We start from the raw sequence: 23,309 nt of genomic DNA on the forward strand, positions 1-23,309 counted from the left end.
TCTTCAAAGATGGCTACTATTGATTTCTTTTCTCTCTATGCCCATATGCCACTGCCACACCAAGAGATGGAGTCTAATTCCCCAGATTTAATCTGGGCTGGCCTCAGTGATTTGTTTGGTCTGGAAGAATCAAGCAGACATGATGGTGTGGAACTTATGAGCTAGGTCATAATAAGTCTTAAAGCTTCTACCTGGCCTCTTGAAGGGTTTGCTCAAGGGGAGGTTGGGGAGAGGAGGAGAGGGTTTCTCTCTTCAAATCCAGTTGCCATGCTGGTGGAAACCCAAGTCAAGCCACTTGGAGAGGCCATCTCAATTCCCAGCCATCTAAGTGACTGAATTTGGATAAACTGCCCAGTTGAACCTTCAGATGACTAAACTCTCAGCTGGACCGTATACATGAGAGACCTGAAGCAGTAATTACCTGCGGAGTCCAGGTAACCTGTAGAACTGTGAGAGACAACAATAAGTGACTGCTTTAAGCCACTATGTTTTGAGGTGGTTTGTTATACAGCAATGGAAAACCAGAATATATGCAATACTAACTTATCTTCTTTCTTTCTATTTCTCTAATCAGAGCAGTGAGCTAAGTTCCAACAGAGATGAACTGATGTTTCAAACATTGCCTTAAGTTTAGAAGAATTATATGCTCCTTAGCATAAAATTAGTGTACAAACCATTCATTTTAAATTTGATTTATCATTTATAGTTGCCTAGATTAGAAACTCTACACATAGGAATTATCACAGAACACTAGTGTCATACTCCATTACCTCTGCAACCTCAGGTACAAAGTTTTTTTTTTTTTTTTTAACATATATTATCAACCGTGTTATCAGCTTATTTTTAACCATGAATTTTTCATCTAGTTCATACATTCGTTATCATTAGCTTTGACAATAGTTTGGGCTGAAATAAAATTCTACTATCCCGAGGAAAATTTCATCATGATTTAAAATCATGGAACACATGAGTTTTAAAGAGTTTACCTATTTTTCAAGGAAAAGTTGGAGAACAGAGAAATCATATTTCAAACCACTGACAACTAAATCATTGTCAGAATTGATGGAATAATGTTTCTGAAATAATACAAAAGAAAAAAGTGATTTAATGACCTGAAATTAAATATAATATACCTTTCCTACACCTACTGCAACAAAGCAGGATACTCATATAATGGGATTCAATTTAGATGTGAGTGAATGATGGAAAGTTCTATCCATATAGCATTCTATTAAAAAAATTTGCAATGTTAGAAAAGAAACGTGGAAAATTATAAACAACCCTAACACTTTTAAAACTCTTATAATCAAATAGGTTAGGTTAAACACTGTTAACACAACATACAGCCAGTATTTTTAACAACCCAGACCTGACAGGATAACCACCACATACTAGAACTTTTACCCTACTGTCTTAAAAAACACCTATTCAGATAAATTGTTTCCATCTCCCTGTTGCAGCTAGTTCACATGTCCATTTAAACAAGAAGTAGGTTACAAAGGAACATTTTATAATTTAATATTATTAATACTGCCACCATGGTTTTTAACAAAGAAAAAAGAAATGCTTTGTACTTAAAAAAAAAAATCATACCTGTAATGTCGCCGAGCAACTAATGCAGATGCCACTCTTCCTTCCCTTTCTCCCACACCACAATTGCCCAGGAAATTGTTGCTGTCCATAACTGCAAGTTCATGTAAAAAGAGTTCAAGTGTACTTTCATCCCAACCATCCTCTGGACACTTGCCCTTAAAAAAGGAGGGGAAAAAAAGCTTATGACTATATTAAAAAGAACATCATTCCCTAGAACTCTACTTCAACGAACTTCAAAACTTTTCCATGCAAATTCTGCCATGCTCCTTGCTTTCTAAAATTCAGACATGAATTCAACACTATGAAGAAACCCTCAGGAGGCAAAATGTTTGTTACAATCCATTACAATTATCTACAGACTGGTCCAAGAAGTGATGATAAATGCATACAATGAGATTTACTCAGGTTTAAAGCTGTAACAAAAGTAACTGAAGACAAATAAACCTTATCTTCAACTAGGATTTTTCAAACCAGGGTGTTAAAACTGGGGTTGTCAAACTGTACTGAGATTAAAATTCAGGATGCTGGCAAGAACCAGGAGAACTGTGAAGTTCCTCAGCAATACTTGTTGTGAGTTAGCATGTTGTTCAGTCACTAACGGGTCCGACTCTTTTTAGACCCCAAGGGCTGCAGCACTCCAGGCTCCTCGGTCCTCGACTATCTTCCAGACTTTGCTCAAATTCCTGTCCATCCCGGGGTGTTACCTAACCATCTCATACTCTGTCGCCCCCTTCTCCTTTTGCCTTCAATCGTTCCCAGCTTCGCGGTCTTTTCCAATGAGTCGGCTCCCTGCATCAGGTGGCCAAAGCATTGGGGTTTCAGCATCAGTCCTTTCAGTGAATATTCAGGGTTGATTTCCTTTAGGATTGACTGATTTTAAGTGCCTTGTTTTGTCGCTAAGTCCTGTCTGACTCTTTGAGACCCCACGGACTGTAGTCCGCCAGGCTCCTTTGTCCATGGAGCCTGGATTGTCCATGGAGCCTGGATTGTCCAGGCTAGAAAATTGGGAGTGGGTTGCCATTTCCTTCCTCAGGAGGTCTTCCCGACCCAGGAATGGAACCCACGTCTCCCGCATTGGCGGGCGGATTCTTTGTCACCAGGTAAGTCCTTCCAGTTAATTAACCTAAGTTTATTTAAACATCACGTGTTTCCTGGGAGTAGTGAAAGTTGGAAGAGGCGAACTTTGCCCTACCCGCAAACAAAAAACTAAATCATGTGGCCCCTCCCCCTCGCTTCTCCAACCCGAAGTTAGGGGGAAAAAAAAAAAAAAGGAGGGGGGGTCTCAAAATCCCGAAAACCTCGTATCCCCTAAAAACGCTGGGTTTTGCAGCACTGGCGAAGCTGAGAAGGACCTGAGCGGTGCAAGCCGGTACAGGGCAATGCCAATCTGCGACAGGGTCTGGGGACAGGGTTCAGACAGCAAATACGAGCGGGTGGGGCATGTCCTGGAACTAACAGGGGCGCTGGGCGGAGCCGGAGCCTGGGGGGCGCGGCGGTTGGGGAGGGACCCCAGAGCCCAGTACCTTCTCCAGAAGTAGCCGCATGAGGTGCTCGTGCGAGCGGCGGGCCTCACAGCCCTGCCGCACGTAAGCCGGCGACACCAGCCGCTCGCCCGCCGCGAAGAGCTCGCGGTTCATGTCCGTAGTGGCGACAGCTGTCGGAGACCGGAGAACAACTGACACACAACAAATACACCCCGGAACCAGGAGACGACTCACCTCCTGGACGGTACGGGAAGACCTTGGGACAAAAACCTCCGTCTCGCTCTCGCACATGCGCGAACCGCTCCTAATAGTGTGCCTGAAGACGAAGCATTTGCGCCTGCGCAAGGGTGTAGGTCGTTTGGCAGGCTTCAACCAGTACAGGAAATTAGCCCTGCCCATAGATATGAAGGAACGACTTTGCACCTGAGAGCAGCGGCTGAGGAGATTCAGGGCCAAGTGAGTGTCTTCCCTGAAGAAAAAATTTCCTAGGTTACGCTGTATTCCAGTCCTGTTGAATGGTGAGATATCTGAGTCTGCTCTTCAGCCTTACTCAGGCCATGTTTCTCAGATTCCAGACCCGTTCATCCCTTCCTTCATAGATCTCAACATTGACAGTTGTCTGGAAACCCCATTTGAAATAGCAATGCCCCCACTCCTTTTCTCCTTTGCACCACAAAATTTTTGTCCATAACACTTATCATCCACCTCCTGATGAGACGTTTATAACAAACATACACATACACACACGTACACCCAAAAGAATGTAAACCCTCTAAAGGGCAGGGCCTTGGTATTTGCTGTGGTACTCCCCAAATGCCTGGGAAAGTGCCCAGAATATAGTAGGGGCTCAAATTTTTTTTTTTTAATATTGAATTAATGAGTTACTTTTGACTTTTCAACAACCTAGCACTAGGTGCTTGAGATGGAGATGAAAAGGCAGGATCCCTCCCATTGATTTCCTTGCAGTCTTCACTCTAGGTGAGCCTACAATAATTCTTTAAATTACTCTTTTCTAGTGGTATGCTGGGGCCCATTTACAATAGTTCATATTCTCTTTCAAGAGGTGATTGTCAAATGTTCAATAATTTTGTGAGTTGGTTTTTAAATACAGTGGCTCTTAATTGTAAGTTTACAATTAAGCCAATTGTCTTAAAAGCAAAATATGCTAAACACTCAAACTCGTAATTTCCCAATTATTTTTCTACATTTTACTATTATCTGTGCTCTTGAGATTATTTACATCTGCTGTACTGTATGGTGGAAACAGGATATAATGGCACCTTACTTCACATCTCTTTCCAACTACCTGTTTAGTGGCATCCTACTGGTAAATTAAAACTGGCCAGGGTGGGAGTATTTACACCATGGAAATCCACTGAAATCAGTAATCTTTACAAATCAGACCCTTCGCTCCCAATCCCCCACACCCACCACAGCCCACTCCCCTGGGACTCATTGTTTAACAGGTAACCTGGTGGCTCAGACAGTAAAGAATCTTTCTGCAATGCAGGAGAGCTAGGTTTGATCCTTTGGTTGGAGAGATCCCCTGGAGAAGGAAATGGCAACCCACTCCACTGTTCTTGCCTGGAGAATTCTATAGACAGAGAAGCCTGGTAAACTACAGTCCATGGGGTCCCAAAGGACACAACTGAATGACTAAAGCTTTCACACTCAACCACTGTTCCTACTGTGTATTCCCAGACCATCCTGCCATTTATCAGCCATGATACTTGCCAGATTGCATTTCAGTTGATAATTTTCTGTCTTCCTCAGCTAGACTGTGAGCTCCTTATTGATGAGGGTTATGTTTGACACTTGTGTTCAAAGCACAGCACTGAACATCTATATGATAAATGTTCAACAGCTTCCCCTTGCCAACGGTCTCCAATCAGAGCACACCTGAACCCTTCCCCTTTTCTAACATAAAGCTTTTCCACTCCCCTGCCTGCCTTTGAGTCTGCCAAATGCAAGTGATGATGACTAAATCTCTTACACTAGCAAGTTCTGAATTTGTTTTAAAACTTGCTAGTTCTGAAGTTTCTGTTATTTGGATGGTTTTCATTCATTTCCATAGTTTTCCTGGAGACTCCACTGAGACACGATCTGAACTGTCCATCACCATGGACCCCAGCCTTCAGCCGGATGAGGTTCTCACAGATACCCCAATGCCCCCCTGCTTCTGGCTGTCAAGTCTGTGTCAACATGGTAAGTAAGTGCCAAATCTGGGCTCCACTGTTTTTGTGTTGAGTTATTCAACTATTTATTATAAGTTTGGTACCCAGGTTTTGTTATTAGTTCCCATATATTTGACATCCTTGGAATCAGACCATTCCTTTCCATGCTTTTTGGTTCTCTTTAATACTTCTATTTTGTATTGTGCTGTTTGAAAGTGTTGTCATAGGAAGAAGAATCATAAGGTAGAACACAGGCACAGGTCCTCTAAACTGTTGTTCGAACCAGTGTCACAGACTGATGAGTATTGATCTAATGAGGGCTGTTCTTACCAGACCAGCATCCACTTGGACAAATTTTGTCATGAGTCACCAGTGAAACTGGATGAGATTCAACTTTCATCTTGATTTTTGTTCTGAGAGCTTGCCTTTGATCTAGAGGGCGTTCACTCAAATTCACTCACCTGCCAAGGGTGGAAAATTTGTTGGGTCTATGTTCAGAGTGGTCTTGAAACACAAAGAGACCAAACATCTCTTTTAACCAACTATTGCCAGCTCTCCTGAGGTCGTCTAAGCTTAGAATCTCTTTTCCTCCAGGAAAAATGGCTGCTGCTTATATACGGATGGTCAGCCTCATCAATTCCCGGTAGACAGGGATGCTACTATTACTAAATTAAACCCTGTCATTTTTGTTCAACTATCTGTATTTACTCACCTCAAGTGTTCAAAGATAAGTCAGTATATTGAAAGTGTTTTCCTTTTTCAGAAAGGTTCTCTGAAAAAGGAAAAAAGTTCTTCAATAGCTTCATTTACTGGCATTTCTAAATACAAAAATCCCTTTTGTCTATATGTGCATAAGTAATCTGGACAAACCCTTGGGGTTTTAATTCAACTTCATGGGAACCATCAAAAATCTATTGCTAGACCCTTGACCTCATTGGAAAGATTTATCCCCCATAGTAGTATCTGTTGCTTAAAAAAAATAAGTAATTGTTGATGTTTTTACTGAACTAGCTCTAGGATCCTCATTTGACCTCATAGTTCCTCATATAGGACAGACATTAATGCTGGCTGAGAACATGCAACACTTTTCAGCCAGCTGATTAACCTCCTGTGACATTATTACTCTTGTACTCTCACATTACTAACTAATCACCACTCCAACACTGAATTTTGCCACTCTGCCAGAGGAAGGTGAACAGCACAATTGTCTTGCCTTTGTTAGGGGATGTTCTGTACATGACTCAAATGTATTAGAGAATGCCACTGAGAACTGAGGTCTAATATTATTTGTTGATGGCTCATACCTCAAAACAGAATCTGGAGGTTATCAAGCAGGATATACTATCACTAACTTAATCTCTCCTTTGGAAATCAGTCCTCTGCCTGAGGTAAAAATCAGCCCAAATGGCAGAACTTTATTGCACTTAATAGAGCTAGTCAATTAACCGAAGACCAGACAGTAAACATACTTGAATGTAAGCTTTTGAAGTAGTACCTGACTTTGAGCACAGTGCTAGAAGTCTCATTTTAAAAATGGACAAGTTGGTAAACTTTAGATGCATTCCTACTTCTTAGAGGGGCGACTGTTATGCAAATGGAGGCTCATGCAGGAAGAGGGCATGCATGTGTGCATGCTAAATCGCTTCAGTCCTGTCAGACTTTTTGCAAGCTTATGGACTATAGCCTGCCAGGCTCCTCTGCCCATGGGATTCTCCAGGCAAGAATACTGGAGTGGGTAACAATTCCCTTCTCCAGGGGCTCTTTCCCCATCTAGGATCCAACCCATGTCTCCTGCATTGCAGGCAGATTCCTTATATATTTACTTAAAACTGCATTGGTGATGTCTAGAAAGAAACCTCCTGGAAAACAGAAACTATGACTATTTATTCACCTACTTTTCTAGCAGTTAGCGTGGTGTCTGGCACATGGTAAGCATTCACAGATTTGAATGAATAAATAATTAGAATGAGTCCCAGAGATTGCTTATCATTTGGTGGTTGCTGAATGAACCCAGATATGAAGAGAGGGGAGAGAGCCAGAGACAAATCAGTGACACCTCATGAGATGAGGGTATTTCAAATTAAGGAGATATTTTCCAAAGACAGATGCAAATAAACAAATAATGACCATATCACTTTGTCATTCCTTTCACATGTGTTCTAAATGTTCAGGGTAGGGGGAAATGACAAGTCTCACAAAGCATGGCAGGATATGGCTGTCGTCAACCTCATTAATGAGACCTCTTAAGCAATTTGAAGCAAAATACCTTTCACACCAATGTCAAGCTTCAAAGAGGAGTCAGAAGTAGGAAGTAAGGGAGTGGTAGAATCAGTAACTAGGTTTCTCAGAGAAGTCTCCTGTGATTAGAACAAGAAAAAAGAAAAATAGTCATTGCATTTTGCTAAGACTCAGAATTCAGAGATCCTGGTCTTGCCTTCATCTGTATTTCAGATGGAGAGAGATGAAATAAAAGTAGATGTGGATGTAGCAGAAGGGAAATGAAGACCTTCCTTGGGATGAGTAAAGCAATTCTTTTTCCAGAAGGAGGAGAGGTGGGTAGAGAAAGCTTCTTCCAAGCAGGAAAACTGAGATTATTGCAATAACTTCAAAAGCAGGGACCAAGAAGAAAGCTGTGGGAGACTTCTCAGGAGTCTGTGAACTGGCCCAGAGCCTGAGGCTTGCTGCATTTAACAGAGAGTGAAGAGGCCCTTCGCTCAGAGGCCCTTGGCTCAGAGTGATGGTGGGTGGGGGAGCAGTGATAAAGAACTGGGTGGCTGGTGGTCAAGTAGCAGTGAGAAAGGAGCCTCTGGAATCAGGCAGATGGAACTCAGAGGCTGGCTCCTCTTCCTCCAGCATGTGTGTGTTAGTCAATCAGTTGTGTCCGACTCTTTGTGACCCCATGGACTGTAGTCCACCAGGCTTCTCTGTCCATTGGATTCTACAGGAAAGAATAACTAGAGTGGATTGCTGTTCCCGTCTCCAGAGGATCTTCCCTACCCAGGAATCGACCCCTGCTCTCCTACATTGCAGGCAGATTCTTTACCATTTGAGCTATAGGGAAGTCAGCACCAGCATAAACTTGTGCAATTTACCTGTCTCTCTAGAAAGACCCCAGCTCTCTCCTCTATGAAAGGATCCTAATAATAGTGCAGGGAAGGAATGATAGGTGTAAAGAACTCAGCCCAGTACTTGCACTGATGGAGCACTCAGCAAGTGGGAGACCTTGGTTTCTGCTGTTGCAGCCATTTGTGGCCATGGCAGTGAGTGTGTCACTTGACCCTGAGTGTGGAGAGTGTGGACTGTCTCACTCAGCCTACTTCTCATTGGTCTTACTAGAAGTGAAAGTGTTCGTCGCTCAGCATTGTCCAGTTCTTTGTAACCTCATGGACTGTAGCACGCCAGGCTCCTCTGTCCATGGAATTCTCCAGGCAAGAATACTGGAGTGGGTTGCCATTCATTTCTCCACTGTATCTTCCCAACCCAAGTCTCCTGCATTGCAGGCAGATTCTTTACTGTCTGAGCCACCAGGGAAGCCCCCTTACTAAAAACTGGACAATTACAAACTACATTCTCTGGACTCCCAACTAGCATTATAGAAACAAATTAAGTTTAGCCAATTAGATGTACTTCCATGAGACTTAGAAGGTGGAAGACATTTCCTGCTTTTTTTCTGACTGTTAATTGTCACTGGCAAACAAGGCAGTAGAGACATGGAATTTTTCGTCCTGGGATCCAGAGGTGGTATGACCTCCTGATACCAGGAACACAGTCTCAGCTCTGGGTTCTTGACATAAGCAGCCTTAGCAGTAGCCACAGAGGTGGTAGTTCCCCTGGTAGGTCAGTTCTGTAGTATTCTAGAATGCATTTCCAGAGGCCCAGTCTAGAGTCCATATCCCTTGACCCCTCAATGATTTTGTAAACACCTTATTCCCTACATTAAGTCCCTTCACAGTTAAATACCTAGAGCCATGTCCACTGCCAGCACTCAATCCTACTACACTAGGTGTTTGGATTTATTTCTTTCACAATCTCAGTTGTCACATTTTTCACATGTGAAGAAAAACAGTGTTTTTAAAACATCATTCACTTTACCTGGTAACATTATCCTCCCTGAGTTATTCATACCTCCTGGAAGATTGACCAATTACCCCATCCCTGTGTAACTAAGTCTGAGGCATTGTCATCTCCTGGTGACAGCTGCCCAAATTGCTACTGTGATGCTGGGGAGGGAGTAATCAGAGTTAGAAGAATCAGAATAGAGCAGACTTCACAATCCCAAACCAAGAAAGGGGAGCCCAATCAATACTGATGTCCTTATGGAATATTGAAAGTGTGGTTGTTGACAAAGAAGAATTTCCCCAGTACTGCTCAAAAGAGATGGAGTACTAATGACTCAATATGAGTCTTTCTGTCAGCTTGGCAGATTTAGCCTTTTCATCAAGAATGACTCACCATGCCTCATCAGTGACTGTATTGCTTTAAAATAACCACTCCCTTTGCAATGGACTCAAATCTTCTTCAGAAGGAAGGAAGGAAGTAAATACACTCTGCAACCTTTTCATCTTGGTTTCCCTGTTGATAAAAGACCATGCTACCCATCTGACACCTGTGCTGGTGTGGTTGTAACTTCTCTATCTCCCTAGACACTAATGAGTTAGCATTCTAGCTTTTTTTCAGCTTTTTGTGAAGCTGGAATCATTTTATCAATGATTCAGTTTTCCAGAGTCTGAAAACTTTGTACAGAGAAGTGAGAATATCTTGTGAACCTACTGATCTGAATCAAACCTCTGAGCTCATCTCTATGAGAAGCCCTAAAAAGCGTGACTTGCATTCCAAAGTGGACAAATATACTCTTTGTTCAGTTCCTAATTACCTGCATATGGAATATTCAACACCATTTATTTTCATTCCATTAGGAAACTAATTGAAAAGGCTGCTGCAGTTGCTGCTAAGTCGCTTCAGTCATGTCCGACTCTGTGCGACCCCATGGATAGTAGCCTACCAGACTCCTCTGACCATAGAATTCTCTAGGCAAGAGTACTGGAGTGGGTTGCCATTTCCTTCTCCAAATTAAAAGGCTAGGCTCTTGAGTTCAAGAGATATGGATTCAAATCCTGATCTTAGGCTTCCTGGCTCTGTGATCAAGTTACTTTACTTCTCTGTTTTTTATTTTCCTATTTTTTTGGGCTCCAAAATCACTGCAGATGGTTACTGAAGCCATGAAATTAAAAGACGCTTACTCCCTGGAAGAAAAGTTATGACCAACCTAGATAGCATATTCAAAAGCAGAGACATTACTTTACCAACAAAGGTCTCTCTAGTCAAGGCTATGGTTTTTCCAGTGGTCATGTATGGATGTGAGAGTTGGACTGTGAAGAAGGCTGAGCGCCGAAGAATTGATGCTTTTGAACTGTGGTGTTAGAGAAGACTCTTGAGAGTCCCTTGGACTGCAAGGAGATCCAACCAGTCCATTCTGAAGGAGATCAGCCCTGGGATTTCTTTGGAAGGAATGATGCTAAAGCTGAAACTCCAGTACTTTGGCCACCTCATGCGAAGAGTTGACTCATTGGAAAAGACTCTGATGCTGGGAGGGATTGGGGGCAAGAGGAGAAGGGGACGACAGAGGATGAGATTGCTGGATGGCATCACTGACTTGATGGATGTGAGTCTGAGTGAACTCTGGGAGTTTGTGATGGACAGGGAGGCCTGGCATGCTAAAATTCATGGGGTCGCAAAGAGTCAGACATGACTGAACGACTGAACTGAACTGAACTGAACAGAACTGAACTGAATGTGTAAAAGGAAGCAGTAAGAATACCTACTTTTAATGCAGATGGCCAATAAGTGCATGAAAAGATGTTCAACATCACTAATCATTAGAGAAAGGCAAATCAATGCCACCATGCCATACCATCTAACAATTGTCAGGATGGCTATTGTCAAAAAGAACACAAATAATAAATAATGACAAGGATGTTCAGAGAAGGGAACCTTCCTGCATTGTTGGTAGGCATGTAAATTGATGCAGTCACTATGGGGAAAATGCTATGGAAGTTTCTCAAAAAAAACTAAAAGTAGAACTACTGTGTGTGGTGTGTGTGTGTGTGTGTGTGTGTGTGTGTGAGTCACTCAATCATGTCTGACTTTTTGCAACCCCAGGGACTGTAGCCCACCAGACTCCTCTGTCCATGAAATTCTCCAGGCAAGAATACTGGAGTGGGTAGCCATTCTCTTTTCCAGGGATCTTCCCAACCCAGTGATCAAACCTAGGTCTCCCACATTGCAGGCAGATTCTTTACTGTCTGAGCCACCAGGGAAGCCAGAACTACTGGATAACCCAGCAAATCCACTCCTAGGTGTATTTTTTTTTTTAAGAAACACTAATAGAAAGATACATGCACCTTAATATTCATAGCAGCATTATTTACAATTGCCAAGATATGGAAGCAACTTAAGTGTCCATCAACAGATTAATGGATAAAGAAGATGTGCTCTCTCTCTCTCTCTCTCTCTCTCTCCATATATATACACAATGGAATATTACTTCATCAGTTAAGTTCAGTTGCTCAGTCGTGTCTGACTCTTTGCGACCCCATGAATCGCAGCACGCCAGGCCTCCCTGTCCATCACCAACTCCCGGAGTTCACCCAAACTCATGTGCATCGAGTCGGTGATGCCATCCAGCCATCTCATCCTCTGTTGTCCCCTTCTCCTCCTGCCCCCAATCCCTCCCAGCATCAGGGTCTTTTCCAGTGTCAACTCTTCATATGAGGTGGTCGAAGTATTGGAGTTTCAGCTTCAGCATCAGTCCTTCCAATGAACACCCAGGGCTGATCTCCTTTAGGATGGACTGGTTGCATCTCCTTGCAGTCCAAGGGACTCTCAAGAGTCTTCTCCAACACCACAATTCAAAAGCATCAATTCTTCAGCGCTCAGCTTTCTTCACAGTCCAACTCTCACATCCATACATGACCACTGGAAAAACCATAGCCTTGACTAGATGGACCTTTGTTGGCAAAGTAATATCTCTTCTTTTCAATATGCTATCTAGGTTGGTCATAATTTTCCTTCCAAGGAGTAAGCGTCTTTTAATTTCCTGGCTGCAATCACCATCTGCAGTGATTTTTGAGCCCCAGAAATAAAGTCTGACACTGTTTCCACTGTTTCCCCATCTATTTCCCATGAAGTGATGCGACCAGATGCCATGATCTTATGCAGCATGATCAATGCAAGGAAATAGAGGAAAACAACAGAATGAGGAAGACTAGAGATCCTTCAAGAAAATTAGAGATACCAAGGGAACATTTCATGCAAAGATGGGCTCAATAAAGGACAGAAATGGTATGGATCTAACAGAAGCAGAAGATATTAAGAAGATGTGGCAAGAATACATAGAAGAACTGTACAAAAAAGATCTTCATGACCCAGATAATCACAATGGTGTGATCACTCACCTAGAGCCAGACATCCTGGAATGTGAAGTCAAGTGGGCCTTAGAAAGCATCACTACGAACAAAGCTAGTGGAGGTGATGGAATTCCGGTTGAGCTATTTCAAATCCTGAAAGATGATGCTGTGAAAGTGCTGCACTCAATATGCCAGCAAATTTGGAAAACTCAGCAGTGGCCACAGGACTGGAAAAGGTCAGTTTTCATTCCAATCCCTAAGAAAGGCAATGCCAAAGAATGCTCAAACTACCACACAATTGCACTTATCTCACACACTAGTAAAGTAATGTTCAAAATTCTCCAAGCCAGGCTTCAGCAATATGTGAACCGTGAACTTCCAGATGTTCCAGCTGGTTTTAGAAAAGGCAGAGGAACCAGAGATCAAATTGCCAACATCCGCTGGATCATGGAAAAAGCAAGAGAGTTCCAGAAAAACATCTGTTTCTGCTTTATTGACTATGCCAAAGCCTTTGACTGTGTGGATACAATAAACTGTGGAAAATTCTTCAAGAGATGGAGTGCCAGGCCACCTGACCTGCCTCTTGAGAAACTTATATGCAGGTCGGGAAGCAACAGTTAGAACTGGACATGGAACAACAGACTGGTTCCAAATAGGAAAAGGAGTATATCAAGGCTGTATATTGTCACCCTACTTATTTAATTTATATGCAATGTACATCATGAGAAATGCTGGGCTGGAAGAAGCACAAGCTGGAATCAAGATTGCTGGGAGAAAATAAGAATAACCTCAGATATGCAGATGATACCACCCTTATGGCAGAAAGTGAAGAGGAACTAAAAAAGCCTTTTGATATTACCTCATAACTCAGCCATAAAAAAGAATGAAATTTTTCCATTCCCAGTGACATGAATGGACTTCAAATTTAAATTATTTGCTGAATGTCACAGGAATGCAAAGATGAGCAAGCCATAATCAAAATCCTTTAGAAATATCTGATCTAATATATACAACCTGTGTATAAGTAACAATGAGTCTGAATGTCTGAATGAGCTGTGCTGTGTAATTCAAGATCCCATCCAACTTAGACAACAAGCTTAAGTAGGACATACTTTTTGAAAGTGGACCAGGTCTCTGTCTAGTGATAGGTAGAAGGAGTGTTCCAGGAGGAGGGCAGTAGAAGAGTAATAGTATGGAGATAAAAATAAGCCTGATGGGACTTTGGTAGGGAAGTGGACCTTAAAGGCCAACTCAAACTTCAGCAGTTGGATTGCAAAAGGAACCACAAATGCTTCCCCATCCAACATCCACAACTTAGGTAATTGTATCCCACACTGACACTGGACTTGGTCATGCAGCTCTTTTTGACCAGTGGGATGGATGGCAGCAAATGTGATTCAGGTAGAGACTTGCTGCTGCTGCTGCTGCTGCTGCTAAGTCGCTTCAGTCGTGTCCAACTCTGTGACCCCATAGACAACAGCCCACCAGGCTCCCTGTCTCTAGGATTCTCCAGGCAAGAGCATTGGAGTGGGTTGCCAGTTCCTTCTCCAATGCACGAAAATGAAAAGTGAAAGTGAAGCCGCTCAGTCGTGTCTGACTCTTAGTGACCCATGGACTGCAGCCTACCGGGCTCCTCTGTCCATGGGATTTTCCAGGCAAGAGTACCGGAGGTAGAGAAGAGCTGATATGTGTAGGCTGATCCACCCTGCTGCCACGTGAATAATCCTGCTTTAGCCAGTTGGATGGTGATGAGAAACACGTGGTCCAGTACTCTCCTTTGCCCAAGTCAACAGTCAGCACTGCCAGGGGAACAGCAGTCTAGCTCCCTGCAGCTGGCCATAGATCAAGAGCAAGCTCAGTCAACACCATCGAGGGAATCACCCAGTGGGGCCGACGCCAGGGAACTGTTAGCATGTTAATGGTGGTTGTTTTAAGCCAATGCATTTTGGCGTGGCTTGTTAAACAGCATAAGCTTGCTGACAATGAGAATGAGAGATATTCAGAGGTGGGGGCAGGTGAGCAAATATGACATGCTATGCAGATAGATGTATGCTTTCAAAATTGTAGGCACATTGTAAATATTAGATTAAGCAAAATAATTGTTAATTTCAACAACATTCCCAGGTAATTCTTTTGCACTATTAAAGTTTGAGAAGCACTAACGTGTCCTAAAAATGCAAACTGAATCCACATTGACCACTAACCTAGTCTTTCCTTTCCTAGTCAGATAGTTTTACTTCTCTAGATGCTTTAGTATACCTGTCTTCCTGCCTGCTTCCTACTGTAGCTTTAGTAAAAACAAAACACACACATCAACCCTCCCCCCTGCAAAACAACAACAAAAACCCACCATTATCCTTTGATATTATCAAGAAACTGTATGTATGTGTTTTATTTCCCCATCCAGGTTTTGAACTAATTAGGAAATAAGACAAAGGATAAAGCAGAAGGGAGATAAAATATTTTCTTTATCACTGATAAAGTCTAGGTTAAAGACATGCCAAATGGGCTTCTCTGGTGACTCTGATCATAAAGAATCCACCTACAATGCAAAGGACATGGATTCGGTCCCTGGGTTGGAAAGATCCACTGGAGAAGGGAATGGCTACCCACTCCAGTATTCTTGCCTGGGGGATTCCATGGACAGAGAAGCCTTGCAGGCTACGAGAGTCCATGGGGTCGCAAAGAGTTGGACCAGACAAGCTACTAACCCCCACACAAACACAAATGGGATTCCCCTGCAGCATCCAGTATTAACCAGACGGAGGAGACCGGTAGGCTGCAGTCCATAGCATTGCAAAGAGTCAGACACAACTGAGCGACTTCCCTTTCACTTTTCACTTTCATGCATTGGAGAAGGAAATGGCAACCCACTCCAGTGTTCTTGCCTGGAGAATCCCAGGGACGGGGGAGCCTGGTGGGCTGCCATCTATGGGGTCACACAGAGTCGGACACGACTGAAGTGACTTAATGGCAGCCGTAGTAGTAACCGTAGTGAGTGCTGGCCCAGGGCAGTCTCCCCAAAGAGAAAGAGAAGGAAGTTCTAGCTAGGGGAGGGGGAAGAGTTAGTGAAGTGCTGGAGAGAGCCAGAAGAGTTGCTTGTGCGTAAAAGAAACTCTGGGAATGGGGACAGATATCAGTATGTGTGTGTGTGGTGGTAAGAGAAATAAGTTCTGTATAATGTTGTCATGGGCTTCGCTTGTGGCGCTGCTGCTGCTGCTAAGTCGCTTCAGTCGTGTCTGACTCTGTGCGACCCCAGAGACGACAGCCCACCAGGCTTCACCGTCCCTGGGATTCTCCAGGCAAAAACACTGGAGTGGGTTGCCGTTTCCTTCTCCAATGCATGAAAGTGAAAAGTGAAAGGGAAGTCGCTCAGTCATTCCCCACTCTTAGCGACCCCATGGACTGCAGTCTGCCAGGCTCCTCTGTCCATGGATTTTCCAGGCAAGAGTACTGGAGTGGGGTGCCATTGCCTTCTCTGTCCCTTGTGGCTCAGCTGGTAAAAAATCCGCCTGTAATGCAGGAGACCTGGGTTTGATCCATGGATTGGGAAGATCCCCTGGAGAACGTAAAGGCTACCCACTCCAGTATTCTGGCTTGGAGAATGCCATGGACTGTATAGTCCAGGGGATTGCAAAAAGTTGGACAAGACTGAGAGACTTTCATTTTCTGCCCCTACCACCACTTGGATAACAACAGAGAAAAGAAAGAAAAAAGAATGTTGTCATCCTAATTGCTTAGAAGTCACTTAAGAGCCAAATTCTTTAGAAATGATGTGTAATGATGATTGATTGATGGTGTAATCTTTTGCTAAAAGGAAATAATATTGTAATTTGTGATTTTGAAAAATTAGATGGAGTTTAGGCTGAATAGTAATGATAACAAAGAACATGTTTGAAAGTTTATGAACAGAATAATACCAAACTGAGGTGAATGAAAAGCAATGTAGATTTGAGGGAAGCAAGAATTTATTTATGAAGATTGATATTTGGCCCAGGAATGGAAAGACCCATCAATGACTTCCATGTGCCTTCCAACCCTATGACTTTGAGTTGCCCTAAGACACTGTACTATTACTATTAATAATGATCATGGTAACAATAGTTAAGCTTTTTGAGCACTTACTGTGGGCCTGGTACTGAACTATAAGAACAATATTTTATTTAAGCCTCATAACAAGACAATGAGGTCAGTATTTTTATTACCACTCTTCTCATTTTGTGGATGAGGAAATCAATACTTAGAAAGGTTAATGACTCATCTAAGGTCATATAACTAGTAAGTGATAGAGTGAGGATTCAAACCAGGGCACCAGTGTAATGGTCATCTATACTCATGATCTTCATTTTAACTAACTTTTTATTATTTCCATTTCAAGTGTAATACATTTTTGGTATATACCCCCCAAATTAGAAAATTCAGATTTTAAAAAAGAGAAGAAAATAAAAATCACCTATAGTTTTCCAGAGAAAGATAACCGTTTCTATTAAAATTGTTGTATATACTCATTCAGTCTCTCTTCTGTGCCCATATCTGCTACTTCTGTTGTTGTTTTACAAAAGAGGAAATATATTGTATATGTTTCATTACCTGCCTTTCATACTTTAACAATGCATTATAACATTATCCATGTCATTCTAAAGCATGTTTTCTTCTGAAATACCATTTTAAATGTCGTATTTTATAATGTTATGAATTCATTATAATGTATTTAACCAATCTCCTATTACAGGTTATTTAGATTGTTAAAATATTTTCACTGTTATAAACAATTCTGTGGTGAACATTTTTATAGCATCATCTTTGCATTCATCCTTATTTCAGACATTATTTTTGCCTGCCCCAAAGCCATTTCTTCTCCTGGTGTTTGCTCCTAAGGAAACCTCAATTTTTAGAAGTTAGTAGAGAGATGTCCTTTGAACTAGACAACTTTCCTCAACCCCTGTTGTGATTTAGTGTGGCCACATGACTGAGTTCACGCATTCAATGGGGTGTAAGTGAAAGCAATCAGGCCTTTTCTAGTCAAATCTCAAAGAAGTAGCTGTGCTTGCCCCATTCTCTGTGTACCCATCCTCTAGAGAGGTACAGCTGCTGCTGTGCATGGCCCCCAAGGGTAGCTATGTTAGGCAGGGTTTGATAGAGAAACAGAACTTATAGGATATATATAGAGAGAGGGAGAGAGAAAGAATTCTTTTGTAATCAGCCTTTTATTTTGTTTAGGACTTTAATGGAATCGATAAGGCCTGACCACATTAGGGATGACAATCTGCTTTTCTCAATGTACTGATTCAAATATCTCATCCAGAAACTCCCTCACAGATACACCCAGAGATAATGTTTAACCAAACCTCTGGGCACCCTCGACCCAGTGCAGCTGACACATAAAATTAACCATCAAAGTGACAGAGTCAGAAGATGAAAAGAGTGTAGGTACTTGATTGCCAGTTGAAGGAGAAATGCTCACAGAACAGAAGATCTTCCTTGAACTCTTCTTTTGGTAAAAAATAAACTCAATTATGTTGGAGTCATTATACGAATATTTCTGCTCTCCCATAATAAACGTTGCTGAAAAACCACACATTCAGCAAAATTATACATTCAAAATAATGCTTTTAGGAATATTATATTTATAGTCAGACCACTAAAAATGTATGCAAGTTTATAACGAGGGCATGAACAAAAACAGTCATTGGTGCCTTGGGAGACAACTTGGACAGTTTAGGCAGGAAGCTCAGCATGGTTGGAAGTTGCTCCAAGGCTATTAAAATGCTATTAAAAATAATTGTATGGAGTTATAGAGATGGAGAACAGATTAGCTATTGCTCAGGGTTAGAGACGTAGTGGACTTCCCAGGTGGCACAGTGGTAAAGAATCTGCCTACCAATGCAGGAGACCCAAGAGATGTGCTTTCAATCCATGGATCGGACAGATCCCCTGGAGGAGGAAATGGCAACCCACTCCAGTATTCTTGCCTGGACAGTTCCACAGACAGAAGAGCCTGGTGGGCTACAGTCCATGAGGTCGCAAAGAGTCTGACACCAATGAGTGACTGAGCACGTACACACACAGAGATGGTGGGAGAGGAGGCTGGCTGTGGCTGTGAAGTAGTAGTACAAGGGAGCCTTGGGTGATGGAAGAGTTATGTAGCTTAGTGTCAGAAGTAGTTATGCTAATCTACATGTATGATAAATTTGCATAGATCTACACACACACACACACACACACACACACAGCACACACAGTGTGGGTAGAACTGGTCAAATTTGAAGAAGCTCCGTAGATCATACCAGCCACCAGTATCAGCTTCCTGGCTTTGATGCTGTACTACAGTTGTGCAAGATATTACCCGTGGGGAAGCTGGGTTCATCAGGGCATATTAAAGCTCCCTATACTTCTTTTTTTTTTAAATTTCCAACAAATCTGTAATTATTTCACAATCAAAAGTTCTTTTTTAGAAAATGGGCAGAAATGTTCTCAGTGGTTGCAGAAACAATACAGATGGAAAGGAAGTTCTGAGCCTAGGGAGCTGCATCTGGGTCACCAGAGCAGAAGTGCAGACTGCCCTGAGCAGGGCGAGGAAGATACCTGTCTGGAAGGAAGCCCAAGATACTGTAATTATTTTCATTTTCTTAATGAATACCTGAAAGAGTTCTTGCCTATGTATCAGCCAAGGTGAGGCATTCTTCCATTCCCACCAAAGGTCATAATTCTACTCTTACTATTCAATGAGAGTAACTGATATGTAAATCAGTAACATATCAGAGTTACTGTTTTGGATTTGGCTTGTTTTCTTTGTTCCAGATCTATTTAGCCATTTAGAAAGACATATACTTGATTGCACATGGGACATTTTCAAAATATAAGCCATTAAATATTTAAGGGATGGGGGTTTTCTGCAAAGCTTTGAGTCATATGAATTGACCTGCCTTTTGTGAAGATGCCCAGATGTATTTCTGGAAATAGGCTTCTACAGACTGTTGATGTCCCAGCCCAGTGTGTAAAGGAATACATGAGGCTCAACCAAAACATAATTGGTGACTGTATCAGAGGTCCTAACCATCAGTGCATAGACGTCACCAGGGGCGTTTGCTTAACATGCTGGTTATCTGCTCTCCCATTCCCAGTTTTTGAATCCTTCCATTGAGAGATAAGGTACAGGAATAGGCAACGTAACAAGCTCCCCAGGCAGTGTGGCTGGTGCCTGTCTGAGGATCTCTCTTTGAAAAACAGACTTAAAACCTCAACAAGAAGGAGGCTGGTCCACTAGCTTTAAAGTATTTCGCTGAGTTCCTGCTGAAATAGTGCAATTTGGCTGAACAGTGAGCTGTGGAAGAGACGAGTAGAGGCGATGCTTCAAAGACATGCTGAGCAAAGTGAAAAGCAAGTTAAAGTACCATGACATTGCTTCCAATAGCCTGGGATTGACAGCAGCTGACAGTTGTGCTGGTACCAGTGTCACCTCTGAATACAAAGAACGTTGGGTATTTTGACTTATTTCAGCAGGGATAAAATGTTAGGGAGGAAAATATTCCCTTAACTAGTTTCCTCCTCTGAAGCATCAGTGTAGAATAATAATGTCTTAAATTCATGCATCAGCTTTCCAATCACTGACTTATTTGAAGCCATCACAAGAGAGATCTTAAATTATCTGCCCTTAGGCAAGTGGTGCATTTCTCAAAATTCCTTGACTGGTAAAAAGAAAAAGAAAAAAAAAAGAAATGTACTTTTGAAAAACAAGTTCCCAAGTTCTTTATAGCTTAGAAATATTTCCTTCTTGGGATTTTAGGAGATGTCCAATCGAAGTAAAAGTGAATACAAACAGAGGCAGAGTTCTGGTTAGCAGTTGGTTAAGACATCAAGGACAATTCTCTGCCCATGGTACACTGAGTTACATTTGAATTTATAAAAATTATGAGATCAGTTTTTGCCAAACACTATCCTAAACATTCACTGAAGTAAAATTTATTGCATAAAGTTAAGGAAACTATAATTATATCAATAAATGCCAGCAAAACTGACCAGAGACCCCAAACTGCATTTGCAGTACTCTGGCTTTGAAGCTTATTTCAGTTCAGTTCCGTTCAGTTGCTCAGTCATGTCCGACTCTTTGTGACCCCATGGACTGCAGCACACCAGGCTTCACTGTTTATCACCAACTCGCAGAGTTTACTCAGACTCCTGGTCCATCGAGTCAGTGATGCCATCCAACCATCTCATCCTCTGTCATCCCCTTCTCCTCTCGCCCTCAATCTTTCCCAGCATCAGGGTCTTTTCCAGTGAGTCAGTTCTTCACATTAGGTGGACCAAGTATTGAAGTTTCAGCTTCAGCATCAGTCCTTCCAATGAATATTCAGGACTGATTTCCTTTAGGATTGACTGGTTTGATCTCCTTGCAGTCCACGGGACTCTCAAGAGCCACCAGGGAAGCCGAACCTTATTTATCATACCTAATTCTGTTCAGGGCTTCCCTGGTGGCTCGGTCAGTAAAGAATCCACCTGCAATGTGGGAGACCTGGGTTCGATCCCTGGGTTGAGAAGATCCCCTGGAGGAGGGGATGGAAACCCGCTCCAGCGTTCTTGTCTGGAGAATCCCCATGGACAGAGGAGCCTGGCGGGCTGCAGTCCTTGGGGTCACAAAAAGTCGGACACGTCCAGAAAGCAGGAATAGAAGGAACATACCTCAACATAATAAAAGCTATATATGACAAACCCACAGCAAACATTTCCTCAATGGTGAAAAATTGAAAGCATTTCCTCTAAAGTCAGGAACAAGACAAGGGTGCCCACTTTCACCATTACTATTCAACATAGTTTTGGAAGTTTTGGCCACAGCAATCAGAGTAGAAAAAGAAATAAAAGGAATCCAAATTGGAAAAGAAGAAGTAAAACTCTCACTATTTGCAGATGACATGATCCTCTACATAGAAAACCCTAAAGACACCACCAGAAAATTACTAGAACTAATCAATGACTATAGTAAAGTTGCAGGATATAAAATCAACACACAGAAATCCCTTGCATTCCTATACACTAATAATGAGAAAACAGAAAGAGAAATTAAGGAAACAATTCCATTCACCATTGCAACGGAAAGAATAAAATACTTAGGAATATATCTACCTAAAGAAACTAAAGACCTATATATAGAAAACTATAAAACACTGGTGAAAGAAATCAAAGAGGACACTAATAGATGGAGAAATATACCATGTTCATGGATTGGAAGAATCAATATAGTGAAAATGAGTAGACTACCCAAAGCAATTTATAGATTCAATGCAATCCCTATCAAGCTACCAACAGTATTCTTCATGGAGCTAGAACAAATAATTTCACAATTTGTATGGAAATACAAAAAACCTCGAATAGCCAAAGCGATCTTGAGAAAGAAGAATGGAACTGGAGGAATCAACCTGCCTGACTTCAGGCTCTACTACAAAGCCACAGTCATCAAGACAGTATGGTACTGGCGCAAAGACAGAAATATAGATCAATGGAACAAAATAGAAAGCCCAGAGATAAATCCACACACATATGGACACCTTATCTTTGACAAAGGAGGCAAGAATATACAATGGATTAAAGACAATCTCTTTAACAAGTGGTGCTGGGAAATGTGGTCAACCACTTGTAAAAGAATGAAACTAGACCACTTTCTAACACCATACACAAAAATAAACTCAAAATGGATTAAAGATCTCAACATAAGACCAGAAACTATAAAACTCCTAGAGGAGAACATAGGCAAAACACTCTCTGACATACATCACAGCAGGATCCTCTATGACCCACCTTCCAGAATATTGGAAATAAAAGCAAAAATAAACAAATGGGACCTAATTAACCTTAAAAGCTTCTGCACATCAAAGGAAACTATTAGCAAGGTGAAAAGACAGCCTTCAGAATGGGAGAAAATAATAGCAAATGAAGCAACTGACAAACAACTAATCTCAAAAATATACAAGCAACTCCTACAGCTGAACTCCAGAAAAATAAATGACCCAATCAAAAAATGGGCCAAAGAACTAAATAGACATTTCTCCAAAGAAGACATACAGATGGCTAACAAACACATGAAAAGATGCTCAACGTCACTCATTACCAGAGAAATGCAAATCAAAACCACTATGAGGTACCATTTCACACCAGTCAGAATGGCTGCGATCCGAAAGTCTACAAGTAATAAATGCTGGAGAGGGTGTGGAGAAAAGGGAACCCTCTTACACTGTTGGTGGGAATGCAAACTAGTACAGCCACTATGGAGAACAGTCTGGCGATTCCTTAAAAAACTGGAAATAGAACTGCCTTATGATCCAGCAATCCCACTGCTGGGCATACACACTGAGGAAACCAGAAGAGAAAGAGACACGTGTACCCCAAGGTTCATTGCAGCACTGTTTATAATAGCCAGGACATGGAAGCAACCTAGATGCCCATCAGCAGATGAATGGATAAAGAAAGCAGTGGTACATATACACAATGGAGTATTACTCAGCCATTAAAAAGAATACATTTGAATCAGTCCTAATGAGGTGGATGAAACTGGAGCCTATTATACAGAGTGAAGTAAGCCAGAAGGAAAAACACCAATACAGTATACTAATGCATATATATGGAATTTAGAAAAATGGTAACAATAACCCTCCGTACGA

General features: G+C 41.9%; 2 protein-coding genes across 4 annotated transcripts in view; one reads left to right on the forward strand and one right to left on the reverse strand.

The window, feature by feature from the left end:
• Window positions 1-3,717, reverse strand: part of SEPSECS (Sep (O-phosphoserine) tRNA:Sec (selenocysteine) tRNA synthase) — a 40,509-nt gene extending 36,792 nt beyond the window's left edge. The window contains exons 1-2 of one of the 3 annotated variants that reach the window (XR_009736942.1): window positions 3,312-3,717; window positions 1,594-1,748 (exon numbers count right to left, since the gene is read on the reverse strand). Coding sequence is in view for 2 of the 3 variants with exons in the window: in XM_061419824.1 (XP_061275808.1) it covers window positions 1,594-1,748; window positions 3,117-3,368 (407 nt within the window). In the remaining variant the exon portion in view is untranslated. Of the gene's footprint in view, window positions 1-1,593; window positions 1,749-3,116 lie in introns of all 3 variants that reach the window. The other 2 variants (XM_061419825.1, XM_061419824.1) reach the window with 2 other exon arrangements.
• A 1,445-nt stretch (window positions 3,718-5,162) lies between these two features.
• PI4K2B (phosphatidylinositol 4-kinase type 2 beta) overlaps window positions 5,163-23,309 on the forward strand; it is a 103,002-nt gene continuing 84,855 nt past the window's right edge. The window contains exon 1 of the mRNA XM_061419828.1: window positions 5,163-5,282. Coding sequence (XP_061275812.1) covers window positions 5,198-5,282 — 85 coding nt within the window. The 5' untranslated portion in view covers window positions 5,163-5,197. The remainder of the gene's footprint in view (window positions 5,283-23,309) is intronic.

This window comes from Bos javanicus, chromosome 6 (genome assembly GCF_032452875.1).
Source record: "Bos javanicus breed banteng chromosome 6, ARS-OSU_banteng_1.0, whole genome shotgun sequence".
NCBI lineage: Eukaryota > Metazoa > Chordata > Mammalia > Artiodactyla > Bovidae > Bos > Bos javanicus.